This window comes from Sapajus apella, unplaced genomic scaffold, assembly GCF_009761245.1.
Source record: "Sapajus apella isolate SASKATOON/1434 unplaced genomic scaffold, GSC_monkey_1.0 scaffold91, whole genome shotgun sequence".
Classification (NCBI taxonomy): Eukaryota; Metazoa; Chordata; class Mammalia; order Primates; family Cebidae; genus Sapajus; species Sapajus apella.
The window spans coordinates 7,022,988-7,042,418 of NW_022437031.1; the positions used below are offsets into that span (position 1 = coordinate 7,022,988).

The following is a 19,431-nucleotide window of genomic DNA, read 5'->3' on the forward strand; positions in this document are numbered from 1 at the left end:
ACCTGTCCAGGGAGGCCAGAGACAGGCCAAAATCGATTTGTTTAGGTATCTGGGTGGATAGTGTTTATTCTGTGCCAGCAGCCACTGATTTTGCTCCCACTGCCACATAACAAGACTGTTTCCAGCCCCTCTGGGCCAATCCCCAGAAGTAGCCTGTGCTGACCTTTAGTACTACCAGAAGAAGTGATGGGGGTGGGATGTGGTGGGTCATGCCTGTAATCCCAGCACTTTGGGAGGCCAAGGCAGGTGTATCACTTGAGGCCAAGAGTTTGAGACCAGCCTGGCAAACATGGTGAAACCCCGCCTCCACAAAAAATACAAAGTTTACTGGACATAGTGGCACACACCTGTAATCCCAACTGCTTGGGAAGCTGAGGCAGGAGAATCACTTGAACCCGGTAGGTGGAAGTTGCAGTGAGCAGAGTTCACGCCACTACACTCCAGCCTGGGCGACAGAGCAAGCGAGACTCCCATCTCAAAAAAAAAAAAAAAAAGAAGCGATGGGATCAGCGGTTGGAGGATATCATGCAGAGTGCTCCATTGATGGGACAGAGCCAGGACAGCTCCTCCTAACTCCTAGCCCATCTACTTACCACCTCAAGGAAAGATGGACACCTTTTCTAGAAAGTCTGTTTCCTCACCCCTCAGAGAGGCAGGCCCACTGAAACTGGCCAAAGATAGACTTATAAAATATAATTTCTTCGGTGTAGGATGGATGGCTTAGAGGGAAAAAGGCTCTCTGGGCTTTGATGTCCCCCCCTCATGGTGGGAAGGAACATTCCTCTTTCTGCAGGATGGAAAGAGAAGTTTTTCCTCCACCCTCATGTGCTGGCTTCTGCTGTCCAAAGGAGTGTGACTGCCCCTCCACCCGTGACTGAGGTGGGGCTGAGGCAGATGCTTTGCCAAGTGTGCCTCGGCTCCTATCCTCCTGGCTGGCTCTATTGCAGCCTGCCAGTCTATTCTTCACTCCCACAAGGATCCCTCTCACCTATGGGGCCCTGGTACTTGTGGTCAGTAGCCCCAGTTGCCATGGAGTCTGAATCATCTCTAATCCCTAAGGTTTTCCAGGTAGACAGTGAGCTGAGTGGTTTCCTGGGGGCCCAGGGAGGCTTTCCAGAAAGCTGTGGGTGTGGAAGAACCATAAAAAAGAATTTCTTAAGGAGAAAGAGAAAACCCATGAACCTATGAGACAGGAGAAGAATTTGGAAGCTCAGGCTGGGAAAGTAAAATTGAATAATAAGACCTAGCCTGCCACTCAGTGTCTGAATTTTGCCTGTGCAGGCCCCATAACAACAAAGAAAATAGGGCAGTATGCCCACTCTCATCCTTCTCCTCCTCCGGCAAATTCCACCTAGAAGGTATTAGTTAAAGACACCTCCAGATGCAAGGGTCAGGAAAGGGAGGATAAAGACAGACAGGCAGAGCCCAGGAGCCCTGAGGAAGGCCTGGCAGCTGCTTTACAAACAGAACAGCTTCTCTGCTTTCAAATGTTCTTCTTAAAGCTTGGCCTTCTAGGCTACCCTGGTTGCATTGGGATGGGGTGGGGTTTGTGAACTCCTTGGTATTTATTTTCTTTTGCCTCGATTATTCTGACATGTACTGAGTGACTGCCCTTCTCTCATACTGAGATCTTTCAGGTGGAGTGCTCAATGACTGGTCTCGCATCACAATGAACCCCAAGGTGTTTAAGCTGCATCCCCGCAGCGGGGAGCTGGAGGTACTGGTGGACGGCACCTACTTCATCTATAGTCAGGTAGAAGTGAGTACGGTCTTAGGCCTAACTCTTCTTATATCCAGAATGCAGATCCGGTGCAGGCCACATAGGGGCACTGTGGAGCCAGCCAAGACCATCCAATGGCTAGCTTCTGGCTTTGGACGAGGGTGTGGGGGGACCGCACTGGGAGGGAATTGAAAGGAGGAAAGAGAGAGGGGGCCTGCTTGTTTTGCTTTGTTTTGTTTTGTTTTTCCCTAGCTAAATATTATTGAAAAACTGTGAAAAAGGCCCTTCCCACACCCTGCCATCTGATTCCCTCCTGCAGGACCTCAGGCCCCTGTTTACCCTCCGAGCTGTTTGGTTCCATTGCCAAACTTGAACTTGGTCTCAGCATATTCTTTGAAAGTCAGTTTCAGGGTTACTGAGAACCTCTCCCCTCAGCACTGCTGGCACGGGCGTTATAATGAATAGTACTCCTGCAGACTTTCCACCTCAAAAAGATTTCTGACTGTCTTTCCTTCCTCTTTGTCCCATTTGTTTCCCTATCGTTCTATTCCTCTGTTCTTGCCTCCTTCCTGCTGTCATTCTCCCAGCCCTTTCTCCATCTGCTTTTGTCCTCTTCCTGCCCTGGCCCTCTCCCCAAGTCTCCCAGTGTCCATCTACTTCCATTCCCCCATTGTTTGCCTCCACGGGGGTGGCTTCTTGGAGATAGAGGAAGATGAGCCATGAGGTTGGGATTTTTGTGGGGTGAGCAGCAAGCAGACAGGTGGACAGAAGGACCATGGAGCCAATAGATGGGTGTCACATGAGAGCAGCCAGAGAAGGTGGGCTAACAAGCATTTGCTAGGCACACTGAGCACCCCGGTGTAGCTTGGGTCCTGACCCATATATGGCACCCAAATATGCTGATCCCACCTGAAGAGCCAATGGAGGGAGTGACCTTTCATAAAATGATTTGTGGTGATATCTGACACTCAGGGGCACATGGGCATAACCTGATGTCCTATGAGCTAAGCACTGGGGGGGTATCAGAGCTTGGGGTAAGTTATAATGGACAAGGGTAGTGAAGGATGAAAAAAATAATTTCCTCAACCTAGGAGATAATTGGGAGTGGCCCATGCAGGCTGGGAAAATCCCCATGGCATTAGGCAAGTGCGCATAAGTTAGTGCTTCCTTCGGGCCACAAAGCTAGGGGCCTGAGTTTTTCCAAATTCTTTGTCTCGTTTGTGGTAGCTAGCTCTCCATCTCTCTGGACCTGTTTCCTCAATCATAAAATGGGAGGCCCAAGGGGCACTGTGAATCAGTGAGGGGAGTCCAGGCGCAGGGGAGGGGTGGTACAAGCTGAATAAGCTTCTGGTAAGGAGCTGAAGAAGTCGCAAATTGTTATGTGCCCTCTCTGGGGAATCAGTGACTTCTAAGTTTCTCTACAAATAGTCTGTGGGGCTCAAGAGTGGAAGTCAGTTTGTGTCTATGGCACTGTGTCCACACCTGCTATGTGCAGAGTGCTCTGCTTCATGTCAGGGCTGGGGCAGGGGCGGGGGTAGGGCAGGGCGGGGCATGGCAAAACTGCAAATAGGGCATGGTTCTTAGTCTCACAGAGTTTATGACAGGTGTGCTGTTGTAAGAAAGGTTTGCTCAGCCAGCTGAGCCCCATGGACTAGGGGAAAGACAATGCATCAGCCCGTCACCCCGCCTTTCCTGTTGGCCAGCCAGCATGCCTTCACTTGGCACTGCCCCATCCATGGGGTATACTGGCAGCTCATCTGAGAAGGTTCTGTCAGTTCACCACAGGGAGGGCCCCCCACCCTCTTTTTCCTCTCTTCCCCAATCCCTTCTTGTTGCCTCTCACTCAGGTATACTACATCAACTTCACTGACTTTGCCAGCTATGAGGTGGTGGTGGATGAGAAGCCCTTCCTGCAGTGCACACGCAGCATCGAGACGGGCAAGACCAACTACAACACTTGCTATACCGCAGGCGTCTGCCTCCTTAAGGCCCGGCAGAAGATCGCCGTGAAGATGGTGCACGCTGACATCTCCATCAACATGAGCAAGCACACCACCTTCTTTGGGGCCATCAGGCTGGGTGAAGCCCCTGCATCTTAGATTCCCCCCATTTTGCCTCTGTCCATGCCCCTTCCCTGGGTCTGGGAGCCAGGATTCTCAGAACCTCTAAGTGCTGCTGTGGAGTGAGGTATATTGGTGTTGCAGCCACAGAGAGAAATGCCCCAGTGCTATTTATTCCCCAGTGACTCCAGGGTGACAAAGCCTGCTTGACTTTCCAGAATGACCTTGAGTTAACAGGACAGTGGATGGAGCCCCAGGGTTTACATGAAGCAGAACCTTCTTCTTTGGTTCCATGTTGACGGACTTATGGCATGACTCTTCAACCCCGAGGTCCCTGTGATCAGATCTATTGTTTGTTGCACTAAAATGAAGATCCGGAGCAGCAGGTCCGAGAAAGCAAAGGTGCACTCCAGATTCTGGGGGTGGACATCTGACCCCAAGGCGGCTGCTGCTCCTCTCTTGGGTAGGATGGTGGCAGGGGCAGAGTAGGAAGGGAGCATTGCAGCCTGAGAAGGCCAGGGAGGGAAAGGCAGGTGCTTTTAGCAGAGACCACGAGAGAAAACTGCCAAGAGAGCATCCTTGGCAGTGGGAATGTTCTTTCTGCTCTACACTGTGGCCTGCAGGAGGGTCTTTCCACTCCAGCTGACAGCCACATTGTGGCAGCTTGCTGGGCTTTGGGAAGGGGAAGTTCGCTCTGCCTTGGAATAGTCACAGGGAATGGCCACAAACCTGCCCACATAAGAACCTGAACCTGTACATGGGTCACATGTCTCTCATTTTGTTTACAGCTGTGCTCCACACTCAGAAAACTCCCTGGGGTCCCTTTCCAATTGTCCCCATTCCCAGCTCAACTAGAACTCATGTCTTCTTTCTCCACAGAGCCTACCTCTGTCTGAGACAGGTGCCTAACCTGGAACCTGTGCTCATGTGAGTGGGATATTCTTAGTTTACCTGGGCACAAAGAGAATTTTCCATTTATTAAGCAGTACAAATATTTTTCATCCAATCCTAATCAAATTTTGTCTGGGGACAAAGGGTTGGACTGGATGACCTCCAGAAGTCCCTTCAAGTTCTAATATTTGTGACTCTTAGCAGGTAGCCCTCACCACAGCCTTCTAAATTCCCAAACTGTAGACTGCTCCTGGGCATTAGCAAGGTAGAGGCTTTTTACCTGGCCTAGAAAGGGCAAGAGGTGAGGATAGGACAGGGATTTTGCTCAAGTTTGCTGCAACCTAAGTGGACATTAGGCCAGACCTTACCTGAAAGACCAGCAGGTGATGCAATATTGACCCAGTCTTTCTTCACTCTGGCTTCAAAAAGCCACAGCAGAGCATGGTCACTGCAGATTGCTCATGCTGTTCCCCTGAAGCCAGGCTCAGGAGAAGCCAGTGTCTAGGCACTGGGCAGGGATCTGCTCCCTAGTTCAGGTCCAAATGCGCCTTCCCCTAAACCCCAAGCTTCCCACCAGATCATATGATAGACCCTCAAGGGCCTTACTACAAACTGCCTGGGCTCAGCCTGGCTTCTGGGTGCTAGGTCCAGCCCAAACCTAGGAAAGCCAGCCTTGTACAGTCTGCTCCTCCCGCTCCTGAAATGTGTTTCCTTTTCAGGAGATGGGGAATAAGTTCCTTCAGGCAGCTGAAATCCACCAAGAACAGCAGGTACTTATTTCTCAGCTGTGCCTTCCCTTTCTAAGCAAGGACCCTTCAAGGGTCAGGGTGAGAGGAGATGGGCTGGGCCTCCATTGTCTGGTTGCTAACGACAGCCTTGCAACCCAAGGTGAGGTGAACTCCAGGCATGTATCTGGCCCTAACTCCTATAAAGTGCCGTGGACAGTCTGCAGTTGTAGCAGGAACCCACAAGAACCTCTCCTTCATGTTTGGAAAATAATTTATCTTTTATTATCTCCTTTGAAGAAGGTAAGGCTGATAATATGATAAACATCATTGTTTAGATGAGGCCCAGAAGGGTTAAGTGCATTGACCAATTTAAGTCACAGACCTGGAGCTTCAGCCAGGTCTGACTCCACAGCTGTTCCATTACACCACAGCATTGTATGGAATTTGAGGTCTAGAGAGAACCAGTAAAAGTGGTAATTTGGAACTGAAATCCTTGAGGGTTCTAGGGAGAAACCCAGAGATGCACATTTTTATTCCTCAGTGGTAATACCTGTCCTCTTGGCTGCCAGGGGCTCTGTGGCAAAAAGAGTCAGACATTTCTTTGGGAAACAGCCATCAGCCTTAGAGCTCTTATGTTCAGAAGAATCTTCCTGGCACCATGTTGAAGCAGCAGGCCTCTGGGACCCACAGAACTGGTGGCCTTTATGTTCTTTCACCCATCCAAGGAACCACCCAACCATCATGTGTGGAGCTGCTGATGTGGGAAAGGTCCTTCTTTCATTACCCTACAGACAGCTTAGAGGAGCCAGCCCGGTTCCCACAACTACTAGTGTGACTCCTTATCTCTTTCCTCCATGCCTTAGAGATTTTGATACTACCAGGGTCTGTCAAGGATGGAGGGAAGACCTAAAAGAGGACTGGTTCCGAGGCCAGAGGGGTGTGAGGAGAGAGGAGGAAAAGTCTTCCCAGTTGTGCTACAGACATGGAGGGGATGACAAAGGAAATAGGATTTTCACTGGACTCTTGATTCATTCTGAACCTTCCAAAGGAACTCTAGAGGGCAAGGGATGATGAGGGAAGCAGTAGGTAACTGGGGAGCCCTATTGCTGCTAAGTCATTGGCAAAGTGACGAAGCAATTTACAGATGAGAGAATGTGGAAATAAATGTGCAGTTTGGAATTATGCTGGTGTGAGTTTGCCAGAGGACCCAGGCTAGCATGGAGAATGGGACGAGGCCATCTGTGGGCAAGCAGATGACAGAGATTTGAAGGAGAATTGCATGGCAGGAGTCTCTGCCAGCTACTTGGGCTTCAACAGCCAAGCTGGCACAAAAGACAGCTGGCGGAGACTGCTCGGCTACTGGTTACCCAGAAAAGTAGTATTTGCCTATTTCCCCCTTCATCCATCCTGAGCCAAATTTCTTTTGCTGAACAGGAAAGAGCTAGGAACCCTGGAGGTAAACGAAGACTTTAATCCATTTATGAGTGTGTGTCTTTATGTAACTTCCTGTGGATGCAAATAGATTCAGAGAAATTTAGAGCTAAAGAGGCCCTTAGAGGGAATCTAGCCCAACCTACATTCCACCCTATGTTACTTATGTAGAAACTGAGGCCCAGAGAGAGAAGATGACCTACCCCAAGTGGTGAGCAAGCCCCAACCTCCAGACTCAGCAGAGTGAGGAGGTAGAGCAGTTCCTGTCCCACACGGCTGTCTTCTTTCTTCTACCCACAGACTCCAGGCTGGAAGTGCTTGGCCCCATTCAGGAGCCTGGCCAGGCAGGGAGAGAGCAGCTGCAGCTCTTCCTCCTCCCAAGGCATTCTCCCAGCTCCAGCCTCTAGACTGGAAAGCAGAGACTGGCCCGATACCAGCAAGTCCTTAGGCTACTGTAATGCTGCCTCAGGACCCATCCCTACCTGGAGGCTCCTCTAGGCCCTGTGAGCACAAAGAACAAAGCTGATTTTGTCTTTTAATCAATTTCAGGACTCTTTCCAGGAGGGCTTTCAGTGTGTCATTTCTTTATTCCTCCAGCTGGGACTGGGGGGTGGGCTTTGTCGTGAGAATGGCCTGGAGCAGGCCCAATGCTGCTTTTGGGGGTCAGCATCCAGTGTGAGATACCGTGTATATAAACTATATATAATGTATATAAACTGGGATGTAAGTTTGTGTAAATTAATGGTTTATTCTTTGCAAATAAAGCGCTTTCCCCGTCTGTTCTTGAAATCGGGGTGAGCACTTCCTACATGTTAGGTGCTTCTTTGCAAATGATACCACACATGAGCTAGGAGAAGGACTTAAGACACCCACTTCAGAGGTGGCAACAGAAGGAAGATGGTCTGAATTTCCTTTTGGAACATCCCATGTCCTCTCCATGCCCCAGACCACACTCCTGCATCCCCATTACCTTAGGTCAGGATGTGCAATCTTTTGGCTTCCCTGGGTCACATTGGAAGAAGAAGAAATGTCTTGAGCCACACATAAAATACACTAACATGATAACTGATGAGCTTAAAAAAAATCACAAAAAATTCTCATAATGTTTTAAGAAAGTTTATGAATTCATGTTGGGCCCCATTCAAAGCCATTCTGGGCCGCATGCGGCCTGTAGGCCACAGGTTAGACAAGCTTGCCTTGTCTTCTGTGACCACATGACCGGTAGGCTAGATGTCCTGCCAAAAGAAACATTGTCCTGGGGCAGCGATACACAGAACTGAGTCACTCTCAGCTTAAGAATGTGGTGTCTACAAAAGATACTTCAGGCCTGGGCCCCAAATAGCTTGGGTAAACCCAGCCTCCAACTCCTCATTTTGCAGATGAGGAAACCAACACTTTAAGAAGCTCACCCAGGGTCCCCCAACTAGTAAGTGTGTCAGACTGGTCTGATTCCTTCCCAACCAAGGCTGCTCGTCTACCTTTACCTGGAAAAGTAGTATTTGCCTATTTCCACCTTCATCCATCCTGAGCTAAAATCAATAAGGAAGAGACTCACGGGAAGAAGACCAGATAGCAGCTCAAGAACACGTAGCTCAAGAGCGCTCTGGCACTTTTCACAACCCCAGCAGCCTTTGATCCCTCGCCCCCCACCCACCACCATCGTATAGGTAGAGCAATGTGCACACAGTAGACTGCGACAAACCTGCAATGACCAGGTGTACATGGGCTGGGTGTTGGAGCCCAGGCTGGTCCTCTGGCCACCTTAGAGGTTTTTGTTTTTGTTTTTGTTTTTTTTATTTTAAGGAAACCAGTCACAGGAAAGCTGCAGACTATTTAAAAACACCTTATGGAAGCTCAGGGAAAATGTAATTTCTGGCACAACAAGTAACAAAGACAGCAGAAAAGCGGAAGCATGTCTTTGCCCACTGTATACAAATCATCACATGAGGCAGGCACCCAGGGCAGAGGCAGCAGCTCATACTACAATAAACACACAGGATGTTGTAGACCAAATTGACGAATGTAATGCAGGCAAATCATTGGACCAAATGGCACCCACATGAGAGGGATGGAATGATGGGGCTGTGAGCCAAATTTTGAAGCCTGTCATTGCAACAGCCATTGGACCAAGAGTCAGAGACTTGCCATTCAGAAGGAGAGTTATTTATGGCTGCTAAAAGCCAGGCGTCTCATTTCCATCCTGAGCAGGCTGGCTGACTCTCAAATAAAGGGCAGAATTATAGGGCCAGGCAAGTATAGGCAAGTTGCTGAGGGAACATCAGAGAAAATTAGGCCTGAGCCCAACCTATTCTGTTACAGCTTTATGAGGTGGAAACTGAGTGTGGGCTAGTAGGTAGCAGAGGGTATTTAGGGCACTGTTTGATCAGGGACAGGAAATGGGTAAAATGATTGGAGAAGAAAATGGTTGGTGTAGCTCTCCAGATTACAAAGTTCAATCACATCCAGTATTGTTTGAACTTCCCAATAGCCTTTGAGGTAAGCAGTGGACAGATTGTTAGTCTCATGTGATAGATGAAGAAAGGAGGCTCAGAGGTGACTGATTGCCCCAGAGTCACATGGCTTGAAGTTGGTGGAGCTTGAACTCAAAGCCCACAGGCTCTCAAGGCCCCAGTCCTACAGGAGTCTTAATGCCAGGAGATGGGGCTGTTTGAGAGCTAGAGAAAGAGAGACATGCGCAGGAATCCCAGAGCCCTCAAAACAGAGTAGTTGGTGCACACAGCATATCAGAAGATGGGCTTTTTATTTTGTCCATTGTTTTCCTCAATGCTGGTGCCAAAGCGCCTTCTGGGCACCTCTGCCCTAGGCTCTTCCCTGTTTCTTGGGACTCTCTCTCCTGTAGTTGCAAGAAAAGGGCAGAGAAGAGCTGGAAGGAAAAAGAAATGAAGTGGGAAAAGGAGTGCAGGAAACAAGCAAATGAACAACCAGGACTGGTCGAATCAGGAGCAGGGGCCCCACAGGTGACTTTTGTTCTCCTGTTCTCACTGGGTCCATACCTTCCAGCCAGGCTGAAGGCTGCTGGGGATGTCTGTCAAATTATCTCCAGCTCCTGGGTCTCTGAGATGCCAAACTTGGTCTTATGCTGGTCAAACAGTTTACGTAAGGCTTCAATATAGAGTGCGTGATATTTAGACACAATCTCCTGGCTCGGATTCTCAATCTTGGGCATTTGTAGAGGCTCCCCGACTGCCAGGGGAGACAGTGAAGGAAAAGGGAAAAGCATCAGAATAGCTCATTCCTCAGAATGGACCCCAGGCCTCAAGCCCAGGCTTTTCCCATCCTCACCTCAAAGCTGCCACTCATCCTAGCCAGCCTCCCTGCCTCTGAGCAGAGTCAGAGCTGACGTTCAGCCTTAGAGCTGGATCCTGTGTCCTAGACTGAGGCTGCTGGCAAAAAACGCCCACTCACCGATGGTGGTTACAGGCAGTGCATGGGGCAAAAGGCCCCAGGAGTTCTTGGTGAAGCCACGTCCATAGAAAGCACAAGGGTAGATGTGTACCATTCTCTGGAACCACTTCTGGAAGCGGTTGACAAAGCCCCCAGGAGTGAAAATGTGCTGATCATAGAGGTCTGTCTCTCCAAACGCATAGGTAGGTATTAGAGCCACCCTGCAGAGCAAAAGCATGTCCTGTGAAGCCCAAAAAAGGTAGGGACCTCGTTGAATGCCAGAAACGCTGATGGCCTGTGATCCCTAGATCTGACTACAGGCTTCCCAGACCCCATCCCAGATGTGCCTAGGTCCAAGTTGAGTGTGGAGGCTCCACAGCCTACCCCTGGCTGCCTGTGGGGGCAAAGCAGCAGTAAGCTAAAGGAGGAGGCAAACCCAGACCCTCCTGGGAACCCCTGGGTCTGAAACACTAGAAGGTAAGACCCAAGGGCCAGGCCAGTTGATTTTCTTTGCTTTAACACACAAGCTAAGCTTGGCTCTCTCTCAGACAGGATTGTTGCCAGTCCCCTTGCATAGAGGGACCAGCCCAGATGAGAGGCTGGTATGAGAGAGAACAGGCTTAGGGCTGGCACTTTGACCTTTCTGCTTCAGCAGAAATGCCTCCAGGACCTGGCCCAAGCTCTTCAACCCAGAAGCAGCCTTCCTCCTCCTTTTTTTTTCTTTTAATTATTTATTCTTTAATTGACAAATAAAAATTGTCTTTCTGATGACCATAGTTAATAAGAATGTATTGTATACTTCCTCCTCTCTCTGTGGATGTCCTTTCCTCAAACCCCCTCTTCTTTCCCTGCTACACTGTTGGATCCCCTCCCCCAGCCTGGACAGGAGCTGCCCTTACCCATGCCGAAGGGCCATGCGCACAAAGCCAGACCGGTTCTTCAAGACCAGGGTGGAAGAGCCTGGCAGGCTGTATCTGCACTCAGCCAGACCACCAACCACCACAATGAGCATGTTGCCTGTGCCTTTATGAGTCAGCAGAAAGTCAATGGAGGATTCACTCACGGAGCAAGCCCCTGGGGGATAGAAAAAGCCAAACAGCCATTGGCCACTTCCCAAACCCCTGCATTTCCTCCCTACTGCTTCAAAGGAGGGGGAGCGCAAGGAGTCTCACATCAGGCAGGTGAGCCTATGATAGCTGTTTCAGACCAGAGGGGATCAGAAGCTGGCCTTGCTCTCATGCATCCCCCTATACTTCTCCCTGGGGAGTCATTTTTTCTTTGGCTTTGTCTCCTAGGAGCCAACTCACCTGTAGCCATTATATAGTCTCTCAGGAAAGGCATCCAGAAAAGGGATCCCAGTGTGAGTGCGTAAGGGGTGATGCCAGGAAACATCCTGGAGAAGCCTGAACCCTCTGAGGAAAAGTGGCCAAACCATGTATGTGCCAAAATCCCATGAGGGTGGCAGACGAGAATGTAGTTGCTGTTGGGGGAGATGTCATGAGTCTTCAGAAGCTGTGGAAGAAAGTAGAATCAGGAGGGCTATCCCCAGGATAGAGAACTCCTCTTTTGGTCAGAGACCTGAAAGGAAAAGGACTGCTAGGGCTAGCCATTCAGGTTGCCCAATGTACAACTCCAGGGGGCGTCATTCTCAAGAGCCTCAACGTGGATGACACCCTCCACCCCTAGCCTGACCCAACTGCTAGCACTGAAGTTGGAGCTGGACCCAGGCCTGAGTGGGGACCTGGGGCTACTGACCTTGAGAGGGAAGTAATCACAGTAGTGTTTCCACAGGTGCCAGTTCCTCACACAGGCATACCGGCGGCCACCTGAAAACAGAAGCAATACAGCCAAGCTTTGCCCATTCCCACTGCGGGCCTGCCCCAGGGTGCTCTCACTCCATGCTGTTTCCTGGCCTCTGATGTGGCAACCAAGGTTGGCACATCAGGGCAATTTAGGACAGGCCTAGCTTCTGCTTCACTAGCTGCCCCTCCCTAACCTACTCCAGGTCTGATCTGGGCCTTTCTACCACCTTAAAAGGGCCCCTTCCCTCAGCCTCTCTAGCCCAGGGAGGGACAGGCTGAAGGGTTGCCTGGGAATTGGCCAGAGTCTCTCAGGATTGTGATGAGAGAAGGGGAAAGAGCATGTGACATGTTCGTCACAGCACCAGCAGGACCCTTACCTCGCTCAGGGGTCTTCCAGTCAAAAACCAGCCAGGCGAGAATAAGCACAGTAACAAGCCAGTATTGTGTGAATACCACCAGGTAGAGGTTGACAACGATCGAAGTCATTACTGCAGGAAGCCCAGCCCAAAGTTAATGAATTTCAAGCAGTCCCTCACACTTACCCTCTCTCCGGAGCTCTGTCCACCCCAAGGTCACGCACACTCTCTCTCACCCATGCCCACTCAACACTCTCACTTCTTCATCCCAGCACCTGGCCAACCTGCCCATGTCTCCAGCCCCCTCTCCTATCTGGCCTTGGGAACCTGATTCAGGTCTAGAAGGCAAGGTGTCTCCCTCCCCAGCTGAGCTTCACACTGTAAGCCCTCTCCTTCCTGGGCCCTGCTCCAGCACTGCACTGGGCTCTCTCTGCTGTGTGTTCAATGGCAGTGAACCAGTGGTGGGCTACCAGAGGTGGGGAATCCTGGAACAGTTTTCCTCCAATTCACATCCTCCTCTCTATATCTTCTCTCTGAGGCATCAGTGAAGGGAATACCAGGGAAAGCAAAGACCTATCTTTAGCCCGGTTGGGAGCACACAAGATGGCAAACAAAGAAAAATGCAAACCGGAATAGAATAAGGTACTGGGCAATAAGAGAGGAACACTGCAGGTTAGCATAGTTAGGAAGAGTTACTAGAGATGAGTCATAGGGAGCCACACTCAGAATTATTACTGGACCCAATTTTTAAGGCAGCTGTAGGTAAGATTGTTTGGGAAAGTGGGTCAATAAAAGGTTAGAAAAGACAGAACACTTCTAATTGTACATCGCATGTTGAACACAAGCTTTTGCCTTGAGTTCTTGCTCGAGCTCCATGAAAATTATCATTAAAATGTTTTTTTTTTAATACAGATACACAAGGAGAAAGAGAATTAATGAGATGCCAACAGCAGATAAGAGATATCAGCAAAACATTTGCATGTAGGAAAGCAGATGGAAGAGGGGGTAACTGACTTAGAACAAAAAAAATTAAAATCTAGTTACCTGCAAGGGGGATGCCTACAAGAAGTGAGCCTGTTTGTACTGAAGAATCTACGAAAGACTGAAAATTTGGAGGCATCAGGTGTCACAAGAGGCAGGGATGAGGCACAGGGCTAGCCTCATCTGGAGGATTGGTTGAAAGTCTGCCAAGGAATTAGTTAGAACCCCAGGCTCCCTCTCCTCCTCTACACAGCTGGATGATAGGAGGATTATTCCCTGAAAAATTGAACCAAACAGACTCTAGACTCAAATACTTACACTAGCACAGCTAAGATATTATATATGCAGCCAAATTATTAATCAAGTATAGAAGTGGAATAAAGGCAATTTCAGATACACACAGTCTCAGATAATTTGTCTCCCATGTTCCTGTCTCAGAAAACTACTGGAGAATGTGCTTCACCAAAATGAGGAAGTAAACCAAGAAAGAGGAAGGCATAGGATCCGGGAAAAAAAGGACCCAACGAAGGAAGGCAGCAAGCAGGGCCAGGGTTAGAGAGAGGTGAGCAAGGTGCCCAGGACACAATATTGAGCAAGAAACTCACTCTTGGGCCATGCAAGTACTTGCATAGCCCTGCGAGTGAGCACCTTCTTAAAATTTTGCACCCAAGGCACCTCAAGGACCCTGGAGGTGACAGCTGTGTATGAGGCCAAATTGTAACAGGAAGACGCTGGGTTCCAGCAGCGATGTGCTCAAGGAAATGAAAGGATGCGGGGACTTAGATTCTTGCCGCGTGTGCCCATACCGAGAGATTGACATGTCTGCAGACATTCAGAAGATGAATTCATGATAATAGATTTCTAATAGATAACAAAAGAAATGTAAAATCAGGCAATTAACTACAATACATTTCAGTGTATGGTATGGCTACAACTGGACTTTCTTTCTGAATGAAATGAATGATTTTCCTAATACTTGTGGTAAGAAACCCATCTCCTATATGGCTTTAGGATGTTTCACTATGAAATGTGAAATTTGTGTGTCTGTTTCAAGAACATTGTACTCAATAATTTTTTTATTGCTCTGTTGCCCAGGTTGGAGTACAGTGCCATGATCTAAGCTCACTGCAACCTCCGCCTCCCAGGTTCAAGTGGTTCTTGTGCCTCAACCTTCCCAATAGCTAGGATTACAGGCATGGACCACCATACCTGGCTAATTTTTGTATCTTTAGTAGAGACGGGGTTTCCCCATGTTGGCCAGGCTAGTCTCGAACTCCTGAACTCAGGTGATCCGCCTGCCTTGGTCTCCCAAAGTGCTAGGATTACAGGAGTGAGCCCTCTCCCAAGCTGTACTCAGTAATTTTATCTGTGAATTCTAGAGTTTGTGAAGCTTTTTATGTAACAGTTTTCTGCCCATCATTTCATAGGGAGCTTTCACAACTGTGCTGCCTCTTCTCTAGTCTCAACTGCTTCTTTTTCTAGATAAATTTTGAAATTATTTTGTCAAAGTGCAATGATGATACTTCTAGGATTGGAATTAGGTATTTTTAATCCTTATGTTAAGTGGAAAAAGTTTTATTTCTGTGAAATATTTAGTATATAGATTCAAAAACTGATTTTAAAATATTACATTAAAAAATAAAATAAAATGAGGTAATTATTAACTTCAGGGAAAACAAGAAATTCCATGGGAAAGGAAATATAATCTTGATGAATAAATAGCTCAATTATGAATCATATTTTCTAGTCATAGGCATTTAACCAAACCCCGTGGTATAACAATTTTGGGAGGATAGAGGAAGAGGACGTTCTAGTGATAGTATATACAGCCAAATTCTAATCTTCCCTATTAGGAAGTCAATAGACAATGTCTAAAATTGTTACATCAGCAAATAATGATTTAGAAATGTGGAAGTAAATTCCAGAAGAAAGAACCAACAAAGTTGGAAAGCATTGCCTATGGGGAAGAGAATTAAGGGTGGAGCAAAGGCCAGCAGTTTTAAGGTTTTGATAAGCACCATATGACACTACTGACTTCTTCAAGAAGTAAAGAGAGGCATGGGTCTAGTCCAGAAGACACTCCCAGTTTCCTTTAGGCTTTGCTCAAACTTAGGCTGGTGACATCTTGTAAGTGTGGCCTCAGGTGGAGTGCCCTGTGATGTGATGAATCTTGGATCTACCACTTAATGTGTGTGACCAAAGACGTTGCTGAACCTCAGTTTCTCCTCTGCAAGATGGGAACTAAAATACCAATATCCTCCCTATTTTCCTGACTTATTGGGAGGGCCTTCTCTCAAGGCCTTTAGGGTCCAAATGGATTCAATTGCACTCCTAGACCGAAGAGCTGAGAGGCCTCTGAAGGGCCATTGCCCCAGTCGCCCTATGTGAGCTAGTGAGGAAGGGGCAAACACCTGCAGCCCACATCTGCTGCCAAGACCAAGAGCTCTTCTGCATGTCCTTTCTGTACCTGTTTGTATACCCCAAAGTCAAACTCCAGTTAAGAATCCTTTGAATCCATTTTCTCCCTGGATACATAGCCACTCTCCTCTTTAACCCTTCTCTGCTCCACTTGCCCCCCTCCCCACCAGCTCACACTGGGACCTGATCCCTCCGTTTTGCTTCCTCCATTTCTCTCATGCCCCCCATCTTCAAATCCTATTAATTCTACTCCAATTTCTTGAATCTCCCCTCTTCTTTACTCTTCTCTGCATCACCATCACTACTGGCCTGGTCCAAATTACTGCCATCTGTCATAAATGGGCAGTTGACAGAAAAAGAATTACTAATTGCTGATAAACATGAAAAGATGTTCAATCTCATCAGTAATTAAGGACGTTCAAAATGAGGTGACAGTTCATGGTTTCTTGCCTATCACTTCTGGGTGGAGGTAGTAAGGACTGCAGATGAGTTCTCCATTCACTTTCCCTCCCACACTGCGGTAATCCCTCAAGCCCCATTTTGCAGTGACACAATTTGGTGGTGCCGCCATCAGCCTGAATATTAGTGTCCACAGTAAGCAGTGACTCCCACCAACCTCTGTTGGACATTCAACATGAACAAGAAATAAACATTTGTTGGGTTAAGCCACTGAGATTTCAGGGTAAATTTATTACCATGGCATACCTAGACCATCCTGATTAATACATCCTAAATTCTCCCACTTTGCAAATGAGGAAAATAAGACCCAGAAAGGCTAAATACCTTGCTAACAAATGCACAGATAGTAAGTAGTAGACCTGGAATTTGAAAACAGGTGAGGTGAGGTTAGGAATGCCTGCCCTCCCTATTCACTGGCATGCCTCTGTGCCTGCTCTGTGCACCAGGGCCTACCTGCATTCTTTATTCCCAGATAGCTTACAAGATCACTTAATTCATGTCCCTGACTCTAGCTGATACTCATGTGAACCGCTAGAAAGGCGGTAATGTTTTCCAGGACCCCTTCCCACAGTAATGATTTGTTTCAGCATTTAGAACACAGTGGTCAGCATAGAAATGACTTTCACAAAGTGTTTGTAGTGTAGATGTTGGAAGACATGGATGGATAAATGGTTGAATTCCTCTGGATGAGGTTTCCAGAGCCTTGGTCTGCCACCTGGCCCAACTGTCTCTCGCTGGTGGTTTTTTTGAGTCCCTGTCATTGCAGCTAAGCCCTTTTCCTTGGCTAGCCTCAGTGGAACTGCTCCTCATCTTCCCAAAACATGCTTTCTACACCCCAGTGTAGACCCAAGAGGGCTCACACTTGCAGCAAAGCACATGTGCACACACACGCATATACACACCCCTGCATAGGCACACATCCATATGCACACATACATGCCCACAAGGACACTCACAGAGCCCACAGATACCATGGCCAAGTGGGTCAGGCCAGAGGCTGGTGTAAGCAACCTTCCTGGTTTCACTGGAAAAACCTTAGCTTGACCATTGAACATCCTGCAACCCTAAAATCCTTCAGTCTCAGGCAAGCCAGGATGATTGGTCACCCTACCAAAGGCTGAAGACTCACCAATAAGTAAGGCACTGAGGGCCCACTGGAAAACAGCAAACACCTCCAGAGCAGTCTTGAGGTCCTTCTTAGAGGGCAAGAGCATTGTGCCCAGGGTTCCAGTGGCTCCAGGTAAGCACTGTTCCACTGCCCAGCCCTGATTGCTCAGGAGTCTGTGATGTTTCCTCTCTTCATGTTTTCTTCCCCAACCCCTACCTGGTCTCCGCCCCTGTACCACCCCTCCACAGAATTACAGGACCATATAATGCCTCTTCTTGTCTAGTTTCTTCCAGCTGCCCTCCCACCAGTACTTTTACCCATGGCCTGGACTGAGATTGTGACACTCACTTGAACACCTGGCTAGAGAAATGTGGATGAAGCCCTGGTGTGGGAAGTGAGTAAGTGTGGGTGTGCAGCTGGCAAGAGGCCTCCAGGGCCAGTTTGGATGGTGGAACGTGATGGTCAGGAAGGAGCCCAGGGCTCAAATGGGACACAGGACTTGCATTTCTGTTTCTGAGGCCCAGCTGTCTATGGTGTCTCAGTGACAACATGATTGGAGGGCAGAGGGAAGGAGGTCACAGGCCAGGCCTTAGAAATACCTTCAGCTTTTTGGTCTGTCTGGGAGAACTCATTACTCACATTGAAGAGACATCACATGTATGTCTGTGAGCTATCATAGGTACTGGATAAATCTGTTATTGAATGAAGAAACAAATGTTAGTACATATTATTCTGTGCACATGAAATTTTAGAATAGGCAAAACCAATCTAGTGAAACAAATCAGAGCAGTGGTTATCTGTGCTGGGGTATTCACTAGGAAGGGGCATGATGGAAATCTTTAGGGGTAACAGTGACGTTCTCTATCTTGATAGGGCTTTGAGTTACACAGATCAAAACCTCATTACTCAGTGAGTATACACTTAAAATTTGTATATTTCACTGCCTGTGGATTTTACCACAATAGTAAACAAATGTTGAACTCTCATTCATTCTGAAGTGTTTAGGGGTAAAGAATACTATGGTGGAGGGCATGGCAGCGTACACGTGTAATCCCAGCACTGTGGGAGTCCAAGGCAGGAGGATCACTTGAGTCCAGGAATTAGAGATTACAGTGAGCTATGACTGTGCCACTGAACTCCAGCCTGGGTGACAGAGTGAGGACCTGTCTCTAAAAAAACAAAACAAAAAAAAAGAGTGCTGATGTCTGCAATTTACTTAGAAATGCATGTAAATATATTGATGGATGGATAAAGGAATGTATTGATGGGTAAAGATATAATAAACAAAACATGGCAAAATATCTGTACAATCTAGGTGGTGGGTGTTCACTGTACAATTCTTTCAACTATTTTGTAGGTTTGAATTTTTTTATAATAGAATTTTGCAAAAAGAGCTCCCTCAAGGTCATAATAAGAAATAAATTTTACAGGCTGAATACAGTGGCTTGCTCTTGTAATCTCAGCTCTTTGGGAGGCTGAGGTGGGTGGACCACTTGAGGCCAGGAGTTCAAGAGCAGCCTGGTCAATATGGCAACACCCCATCTCTACTAAAAATACAAAAAATTAGCAGGGCGTGGTGGCATGTGCCTATAATCCCAGCTACTTGGGAGGATGAGGCATGAGAATCACTGATAGAATGAATGAGCAAAGTAGGTCAGCGTAGGAGAACGGTCAGGAACAAGGTAGGGGCAGCACAGAAACCAGGCCTGAACAGAGCAGGAAGCTTAATGGACAGGTGGGAGGATGAGGAAAGAATAAACCCACAGTGACCTATTCGAAAGCCCCCAGTGAGGTTGGCTCCTTGTTGCCCAATCTGCTATATCTCCTGAGTCACATTCCAACACCTACAGTCCAGTGATACAATCCCTCATTGGCAAATTCTAGGAAGACAGTTATCCTCTAGATGCCCAGGAGCTGTAATCCCAGGACAAGAGGAGATGATTTCCTCACATCCTCTCTGCTTAGATTCAAAGAACAACATGTGCTATTCTGTCTAGTTAGGACAACTTGGTTATAATGGCTTATGCTTGACAATTTCTCAACAGCCCTTGAGCTCACTGGAAACTTCCCTC

General features: G+C 47.9%; 2 protein-coding genes across 5 annotated transcripts in view; one reads left to right on the forward strand and one right to left on the reverse strand.

The window, feature by feature from the left end:
• Nucleotides 1-7,619, forward strand: part of EDA (ectodysplasin A) — a 429,191-nt gene extending 421,572 nt beyond the window's left edge. Inside the window, exons 7-8 of one of the 4 annotated variants that reach the window (XM_032255843.1) lie at nt 1,638-1,759; nt 3,568-7,619. In XM_032255843.1, the coding sequence (XP_032111734.1) occupies nt 1,638-1,759; nt 3,568-3,819 (374 nt within the window). In that variant the 3' untranslated portion in view covers nt 3,820-7,619. Of the gene's footprint in view, nt 1-1,628; nt 1,760-3,567 lie in introns of all 4 variants that reach the window. The other 3 variants (XM_032255844.1, XM_032255841.1, XM_032255842.1) reach the window with 3 other exon arrangements.
• A 285-nt stretch (nt 7,620-7,904) lies between these two features.
• Nucleotides 7,905-18,379, reverse strand: AWAT2 (acyl-CoA wax alcohol acyltransferase 2). The gene is made up of 8 exons (XM_032255845.1): nt 17,381-18,379; nt 12,415-12,525; nt 11,991-12,061; nt 11,543-11,747; nt 11,135-11,309; nt 10,257-10,456; nt 9,845-10,034; nt 7,905-9,714 (listed from the first exon to the last, which is right to left on the reverse strand). Exons 1-7 carry the CDS (start codon nt 17,463-17,465, stop codon nt 9,880-9,882), a joined length of 1,002 nt encoding a protein of 333 aa, XP_032111736.1. The 5' UTR covers nt 17,466-18,379; the 3' UTR covers nt 7,905-9,714; nt 9,845-9,879.
• Nucleotides 18,380-19,431: the final 1,052 nt, after the last annotated feature.

Excerpts from the sequence above, each read along its gene's own strand:
- AWAT2 (XM_032255845.1), bottom strand. The coding sequence starts at position 17,465 with ATGCTCTTGCCCTCTAAGAAGGACCTCAAGACTGCTCTGGAGGTGTTT. Across the intron at positions 12,526-17,380 it reads CCTCAGTGCCTTACTTATTG|TAATGACTTCGATCGTTGTC; the intron begins GTGAGTCTTCAG and ends GGCTTCCTGCAG. Across the intron at positions 11,310-11,542 it reads AGACTATATAATGGCTACAG|GGGCTTGCTCCGTGAGTGAA; the intron begins GTGAGTTGGCTC and ends TCTATCCCCCAG.